The 9,121-nt window shown below is 36.4% G+C and overlaps 1 protein-coding gene across 2 annotated transcripts in view; it reads left to right on the top strand.

Moving 5' to 3' along the window:
* LOC107553896 (protein Wnt-5a-like) overlaps nucleotides 1-2,495 on the top strand; it is a 24,427-nt gene extending 21,932 nt beyond the window's left edge. For both annotated transcript variants that reach the window (XM_016236247.1, XM_016236246.1), the window contains exon 6: nucleotides 1,340-2,495. In XM_016236247.1, the coding sequence (XP_016091733.1) occupies nucleotides 1,340-1,798 (459 nt within the window). In that variant the 3' untranslated portion in view covers nucleotides 1,799-2,495. The remainder of the gene's footprint in view (nucleotides 1-1,339) is intronic.
* Nucleotides 2,496-9,121: the final 6,626 nt, after the last annotated feature.

Raw genomic sequence — 9,121 nt, 5'->3', positions numbered from 1 at the left:
AAATTCAAGGCATTAATGTTTGCCTACAAAACCACTGGCTCTGCACAACTTTACCTAAATTCATTACTTCAGACTTTTGTGCCAACTCGAAGCTTGCATTCTGCAAGTGAACGGCACATTATTGTGCCATCCCAAAGAGGCACAAAATCACTTTCACAGACTTTTACATTAGAAATTCCCTCCTGGTGGAATGACCTGCCCAACTCAATCCTTATCCATCTTCAAGAATCGGCTAAAATCACATCTCTTCTATCTTTGTTTGACCCTATAACTCTAGCACTCTCTATTCTAATTATATTATTTAAAAATACTTGCCCCTTTTAGACTTGTACTCTATTTATTTACTAACTGCTTGTTTTTCTTTAAAAAATAAAAAAATAACGCTAGCTTCTCTATTCTTTTTATTCTTTTTGTATTCTATTTGTTTTCTTTATATTTATTATACAATTAACAAAAAGCAAAAAAAGGCCTCTAACACTAGCTTGTTCTATTCTTTTTCTGTCCTATCTGTTTTCTTTTTATTTATTATATAATTAACAAAAAAAAAAAAAACCTTGCTACGTGTACTGCGTTAGGCTGAGACTTGTTATATCACTTGCATATCATTACTCTTTTGCTAATTTTGATTGCTTCTATTGTCTTCATTTGTAATTAGGTTTGGATAAAAGCGTCTGCTAAATGTCTAAATGTAAATGTAAATGTAATTTCTACATTAATTTGCAGAGTTAGTGTGAAATTATTACAATATAAAGATATTAATATGCGATATATCACAATTAATTACAGAAATTAATATGTATCATATCATATATATATACCCAATTATTTGGGCCCCTAGATGCAACAAAAAGTCTTTGGATGGAACATGCTTGTTTTATCATTTATCGACCGCTGTTGCTCAATGGAGACTCTGGGCTGTATCTGGCACATTTATCAGAAAATACTTATTCTTTAAACTTTTGCCCACAAAAGAGATACATGCAAAAACAAATACATAATACCACAAAATGAGCACAGATCCTTTTCAGGAAATATGTTTTTTTTTTGTATAAATATTGAAAGAGTTGGAATTTCAGTGGTGAAGTCATGCAACCATGGTGTAGTTTGTTTATTACCTACATATAGCATTTTATTTCTGCCAGTTGTATTTATGCTTAAAAATTAATTGGTGTAAATTATTTTGATGAACAAAAGTAAGAATATTTTTTTCTGCAGTAAACCAAATCCAATAGAACATCTCTATTGACTTTTTGTGATACTAAATACTGTGTTGGCGTACAAAACCACATTACATTGTATCATGGTTCTATTTAGCTAACAACCACTTTCTCTATCACAGATAGTATCAGATCTCGCCCATGTGTCCTGCAAGTGTCATGGCGTGTCCGGCTCTTGCAGCCTTAAAACGTGCTGGTTGCAACTTGCTGATTTCCGCAAGGTGGGTGACGCACTGAAGGAGAAATACGACAGCGCCGCTGCCATGAGGCTGAACAGCCGCGGGAAGCTTGTTCAAGTTCACTCCAAATTTAACTCTCCTACCAGCAATGACCTGGTGTACATCGACCCCAGTCCAGATTACTGCGTAGAGAACAAAACTACCGGCTCTTTAGGAACTCAAGGTCGCCTCTGTAACAAGACGTCCGAAGGCATGGATGGCTGCGCACTCATGTGTTGCGGTCGAGGTTACGATCAGTACAAGACACAGCTGGTTGAGCGTTGCCACTGCAAGTTTCACTGGTGCTGCTACGTCAAATGCAAGCACTGTTCACGAACAGTTGACCAGTTTGTGTGCAAGTAGTAGCACGAGGCACGTAATGAGAGCATGTGAAAGAAGATGAGAAGGAAAAACTAAAATTATTTTTATAGAGCTGAAATCATTATGAGACTGATTGGTTTCTTGCTATCAGTTTCTAAGTACTAGGTACAAGACATCTAAACTGCAAATATCATTATATATTTATTTTTTGATAAATTTGATTTTGAAATACTCTGATATGCAATATAAATGAAAACAGCCTGGATACAGAGTCTTTCAGTCTGGGCATCGTACTGTACATTCAGATGAGAAACCACGCTGCAAAAAAATAAAAAATACTTTCCCTGTAAAATATGTCAACTTCATTAAAACCAGATCATTGTATTTGAGAATAAGACTTGTTTTGAGAAAATGTCTTAAATTGCCAGTGGTTTCTATTATTACTCATTTGACGCTTATAAAACAAAATTAATCTATTTGCTAATGGGTTAAGATATATACATTTGATTCACAATATATTCTATGAAAACAAGTTTTATCTTACATAATTTTACTTTTCTAGTAAAAGTATCTTGATTTAGAAAGAACAAGATAATAAAGAAATACAGTTGAATTAGGTTAGATCAGGTTAGGGAGATATAAACAGTGTGCAGCGGTGGGGCATCTTCAGGACATACGTGAGTTAACTGCATAAGAAAACATGCGTATTTACTGTGTAATTACCACTGTGTTCTTTAGTCTGACATCATCTCACACTTTGTGGATTTGCATTCAAAATCTAACAGATTTTATGCAACAGGTTTTCTACAGTAAACAATATCATTTCTGTACAATACCTTCACATTTTTGTGCAGTCACTGTAAATAAAGTCATTAAAGAGAATTTATGTTTGCGTCTATTCATCCACCCCAGCTCCACCTTCACGTGTAGTTATGGTAACACTTTACAATAAAGGTACATTAATAATCATGTACTAATATTGAATTAATATTGACTTTAACATGAACTCATGATTAGTGAATACTAATGAGCTAATCATGAACCTGTGAAGAGCTATGCTTAGCCACAACTGGAGTCACAAGGATTTATGCATGAATAATGGCAGCCTTAACTACATGTTAGTACATGTTGTATAGTTAATGCATTAATTATCAAACAGTCTCTAAATGAAGTTTGTTAAATAAATGTAAACAATTTAAAATGGTCATAATATAATTATTTTCATTGATCCTCCTTATCAAATATAGAAAATACTATAAAAGGGGGCAAAGGGAGTCACATGAACAAGACATGAATCATGACTCTAAGTGCATTTGACTTGGAGTGGCATCCTTTGATGTCATACACTGAATGTTCTGCACAGCACCGATTCAAGTCGAACACACTGTATTGTAATTTGGGGGGGGGGGGTTCAGATGGAAAAACACTGTAAATATTAGAAAAGGGCTTTTAAATTATAGACTGCTATCAGATAGTACACCCTGGTTCTTAACTGACAATGGAGACCAGACAGAACAACCATCAAGAGTTAGATATTCTTGGTTATTATGTGTGGAGGTTTTGGGTAACTCTGAATTTCTGAATTTAGCAGTAGGAAGACAGTTTTTTTTTCATTACATCTATGCAATCTATTAGCTTTGTGAAGTGGTGCGTTTAGTCAGAATTATAGAGCTGATCCTTGCGGCACTCAATACTGAACTTGTGATCGACCTGATACCTCTGTATTTACTGCTACAAAGTGATAACAGTCAGAGAAGTACGATTTAAACCATTTCAATGCAATTCAATTATGCTAACATAATTTTTAAACCTATGCAAGAGAATGTTGTGGTAAATAGTATCAAAGGCAGCACTAAGGTTGACTAGTACTAATAGGGAGATGCAACCATGATGAGATAAGAGTAGGTTCAGTGATATGAATTCTAAAAATAAATAAATAAAATTAACGTTTTGAAGATACAACTTTTTCAAAAACTTTTGTCAGAAAAGGGAGATTTGGGATAAGTCTGTAATTAACTAGCTTTCCTTTTTAATGAGAGGCAGCCAGCTTCAATGTTTTTGGGACATGCTCTAATTACAATGATGAATTAATACAATTTTGTAAGTAAATTAATTCATAAAATCATTACTGATGTGGTGTTGGGGTTTTTGTTATAGACAAATAAGCGGGCCTAGCAGTTTTTAGGCCTTTCTGTAGATAGAAACACTATCCTTCCACACAATGCAAAATACCTCTAGTTTAGTTTTCTGCCCTCTATACTCCATTTTCCAGGCTGCTCTCTTAAAGGCCTGAGACTGTTCATTATACCACAGTATTGTGCTGTTTATCTTCCTTAAGTGCAAAGGATATCAAGGGTATGTGATATCTGATATCTGGAATTTAGTATGTATAAAAATGCCAATCCTTAATCTTTTTCATAATCAATGAGGATGTTAAAATCAGCAACTAAAATGACCCAGGCCTGGTCCTCTCTCGTCCTTCACTGTCATCATCCTTTTATCCTTCTGGAGCTCCTCCATGGGACTCGAGAGCAGTGCGTGCACTTCACGTTGTGCCTAAGAACATCCTTCAGTCGTGACTTACATATACAATCAACAATTCATAATTAAAGACATTGTTATCAACCATCGCAAAATAAGAATAGGGTTTCCAGAGTATCTTTACCATGGTTAAGAAGACATTTTATGAACATCCATTCCTCGAACATCCCATCCAAATACTGCTGCTCCTGAATAGTTAACAGGAGCTCCATTTGCAATACCTGTACTATCAGCATTAGTGATTGTAAGGCACAAAACATCAAAGTGTTGATTAGGTTAAAATAATACTCCTGTTCCTGCAAAGAACTCCAAACTGCAATCATAATACACGTGATTCTAATTTGCTTCATTCTGATCTAGTCAGTTAGCAGTTCATGGTTGGTTAAACATGAGTCAGCAGTCAGAGAAAAATAAATAATAAAATGAACAGCCCAACTTGTTAAGTGGCCGTCACGTGCCAAAAGTATGAATGACTCCAAACAGAAGACTCATGAGTTGAACTAATAATTCCGGTTCATAGCCAGTGCAGTGTCATGTGATAAAAGAATCAATGACTGGGTCAGGATGGCCCACAGCTGTGCAGCAAGACTTTAATCATTTCTTATAATTTGGCTCCAACAGACCCCTCACCCAACAACAAAACTAGGTGCCAAGGTGTCTATGAACTACCCCCTAAACCACAACTAATACCCATATACAGAACGAGCCTCTGGCTACCAAAGATAAATCATCAAAATAAGACTGTTTTACAACCCAAAATAATTTAGAGGGAGTTTCCCTCTCACTTTATTCACTAGTGAAACAGACATGATGCCCATACAAAAATACTTCTCTCCTTTATTTCAAAGGCAAACCTTTCTACGGATGAACATATATATATCCCCAGGACGTTGTGTATTGTTACTGGTTTGTATATTGTCTTTTGATTTGTATTCTGTTTATGCATGCCTTTTGATAGAATTATTAGACAATGTTAAATTATTTGTACCATGTTTTATGTCAGAATATATCTTGTGTAAGTCCATACACATTGGTGTATATCACTTCTTCCTCACTGCATACTTATATTCATTTGATTATAAATTGCCAAAAGAAAACCTGGCTGCCCACTCTGATCATGCAAATGAGTCAGCTTCCTAACAAATAAACATTTTCCTGCTCGAAATTACACCTTTGGCATTGGTTAAGCCAAACTCAAGAGGTGTCTCCTCTGCAGAAGGTAAAAGCCACTATCTCCAGACGCCAAGTGGAGGAAGAAGTTAGAGAGAAGTAGAGATATTCGGTCAGACCGCAAAACACCAAACACCCATGTTGCAAACCTTCCACTCGAGGACTCTCCTGATAACAGAATGACATTTATGAAGTTTGTCATTCTCCCCTCAACTTGTTCGCAACTTCACCACCACCAGCACTTCAAGCACATCTCAACACAGTAAACATAAGTATAAAATTACACTGGATGTTCACTGGATGAACAGAATAGATTATTGAAATATTATTTGGAGGGGGTTGAAAATCCGTGTTGCCCAGCGACAGCCCCAAAACATTACTGCTCTTGAGGAATGGGCCAAAATACCAGCAACTGTGTGTGAAAACCTTGTGAAGACTTACAGAAAATGTTTGACCTCTGTCATTGCCAACAAAGTGTATATAACAAAGTATTGAGATGAAATTTTGTTATTGACCAAATACTTATTTTCCACCATAATTTGCAAATAAATTCTTTAAAAATCCTACAATGTGATTTTCTGGATTTTTTTTTCTCATTTTGTCTCTCATAGTTGAGGTATACCTATGATGAAAATTACAGGCCTCTCTCATCTTTTTAAGTGGGAGAACTTGCACAATTGGTGGCTGACTAAATACTTTTTTGCCCCACTGTATATATATATAATTGTGTGTGTAGTCCCCTCCTGCTTCAAATGTTCCACCATCATGCCTGTACCCAAGAAACCAAAAGTCACAGGACTTAATGACTACAGAACTGTTGCTTTAATATCTGTGGTCATGAAGTCATTTGAGAGACTGGTGTTGGCCTACTTGAAGGACATTACTGGACCCTTGCAGTTTGCTTACCGAGCAAACAGGTCTGTGGATGATGCAGTCAATATGGGACTGCACTACATCCTCCAACATCTGGACAAACCAGGGACTTATACAAGGATCTTGTTTGTGGACTTCAGCTCTGCTTTCAACACCATCATCCCGGACACCCTTCAGAATAAACTGACACAGCTCTCTGTACCCACCTCCATCTGTCAGTGGATCACCAGCTTTCTGACAGACAGGCAGCAGCTAGTGAGGCTGGGAAAACTTACATCCAACACTCGCACCATCAGCACCGGAGCTCCTCAGGGCTGTGTGCTCTCCCCACTGCTCTTCTCCATCTACACCTATGACTGCACCTCTAAAGACCCCTCTGTCAAACTCCTGAAGTTTGCAGATGACACTACAGTCATCGGTCATCATCCAGGATGGCGACGAGTCTGCTTACAGACAAGAGGTTGAGCAGCTGGCTGTCTGGTGCAGTCACAAAATCCTGGAGCTGAACACGCTTAAAACAGTGGAGATGATAGTGGACTTCAGTAGAAACCCCCCTTCCCCCCCTTCTCACTATCATGGACAGCACTGTGGCTGCAGTGGAGGCATTCAGGTTCCTGGGCCCAACCATCTCTCAGGCAGTGGGGTATAAAGTACCTTAAAGCCATACTCAAGTAAAAGTACAGATATCCTACCAGAAAATGACTTTGGTAGAAGTTGAAGTAACCATTTAGAATATTACTCAAGTAAAAGTACAGATATCCTACCAGAAAATGACTTTGGTAGAAGTTGAAGTAACCATTTAGAATATTACTCAAGTAAAAGTACAGATATCCTACCAGAAAATGACTTTGGTAGAAGTTGAAGTAACCATTTAGAATATTACTCAAGTAAAAGTCTTAAAGTATGTGATATTTATTGTACTTAAGTACGAAAAGTATTTTTTAAAATCTTAAACATACTTAAGTATTGAAAGTAAAAGTACAAGTAAATGCAAAATGGAAAAGAAGCAAATAAATATATATAAAAAAAATGTTCATACACAGCTTGAGTAGCAAGCTTGTGTTCAGTTTTAACTCTTTCTTCCATTTTGTATTTTTGAGTAAGAATAAGAATCACTTCATCCGGTACTTAGCGTCTTTCATTCCAACATAAGAAAACATTTCTGGAATCTGCATCGGAAATAGCATTTAGATGTATTTACACAGTTTAATATATCTCAGAGGAGACATGAATGCATTTAACCTGCAGTTACAGTTGCATTAATAATGTTTTGTTTTTAACATAAAATGTTGAATACTGTTATTTGAAATTATTTAAAACATGAAACAAATAGTCAAAATGATCAATCAAGTGACTGTTAATGAGTGAGTCATTGAGATTCAACCGATTCGTTCGTTCAAACTGCTGATTCATTCAGGTACAAAGTATTTGGCTGTTTCTCAATTCCAAGAACACAAGGAATGGACTTGCTTTCTCGTGGAGTCTTGCCAGTCTTGCCAATCTTCCTTGGAAGAACAAACTCGGAAGGACGCGAGGACACAGAACGCACCCTTATGAGAATTGAGATGTGCTGCGTTCTTGATTAACTGATCGCAGTCACAGCATAAGCAGCGGCCAGTGAACCATAAATATAGCATAACATTACAAATATCATAACTTATTAACATTTCATACTATTATAGAAATTATTTACATATAATTGTATATAGTTTTATTTTACAGCGTTATATGTTTAACTATGACTATGTTAAGATTCATTTTAATATGCCAATAAAAATACTGCAGACTTTCTCCGGGTCTTATCAATTTATTAAAATTAAGCAAAACAAAACCATAAATGTTTACTTTCAAGAGCTGTCAAGTATTTGCGAGAGCGAGTTTCAAGCTTGCAGGCTTCCGTACACCGGCCGCCTGCAGCGTCTTCTGGGATTTCTAACAGCTCGATTCTCTCAAGTCTGCACTCCATGCACCCTCGATATCAAGAACACATCCGGGAAATTTCATGAGTCCTCTGTACTTGCGTTCTTGAGAACTGGAATTGAACTTCGACGGTTAATGATGACGTAGGGCGAGAACACAAGGATGCAAGATCGCTGAAGTACGCATATTGAGAAACGGCCTTTAACTGTGTTAATGAGTGAATCACTGGATCATTTATTCAACCGATTCGTTCAAAAAGCTAAATCATTCAATAAGTAAACACTGTGACACAAAACAGTGCTATGATCTTTGTTTGGAACTATTTTCGTTGGCAAAATTGAGCAAAAACAAGCAATATTATGTCTAAAATGTAAGTCACTTATTGCTAACTTGACTGAACTAGTATAAAATGATTATTATATTTGTTATCATGCTAATATCTGCAGAAAAACGGTACTCTTTGTGTGATATAAATGAAGTTAACTATATTAAATAATATAAATATAAAAAGCATACAGAAGCATTTTTGCCATCTACAATTTAGAATGCCTTGAATTTTGAGTTTTAATAGACTAATAAAATCACGTGCATGCACTCTGTGTGTGTGATTTGGCGATAGATAATGTCAGATCGCACATCACAACACTTACCATATTATCGTAGAAGATATAATGTATATCGCAGATCACAGACTCGACTTGAGTGGAAAATGAATCATCCGCGGTTGTGCGCACACTTGTTTGCACATAAGCAATGGTGTTTTTTAGGAGTCTAACTTGCAGACGCCAGACTACTGATTCGTCAAACCTGCTTTCCTGCAGTCTGTGTTTTTCTGACTTCTGACTATTTTGTAGTAAGTAA

This window comes from Sinocyclocheilus grahami, unplaced genomic scaffold, assembly GCF_001515645.1.
Source record: "Sinocyclocheilus grahami isolate Dianchi unplaced genomic scaffold, SAMN03320097.WGS_v1.1 scaffold484.1, whole genome shotgun sequence".
Taxonomy (NCBI): domain Eukaryota; kingdom Metazoa; phylum Chordata; class Actinopteri; order Cypriniformes; family Cyprinidae; genus Sinocyclocheilus; species Sinocyclocheilus grahami.
This window is presented reverse-complemented; position numbering and strand designations above follow the sequence as displayed.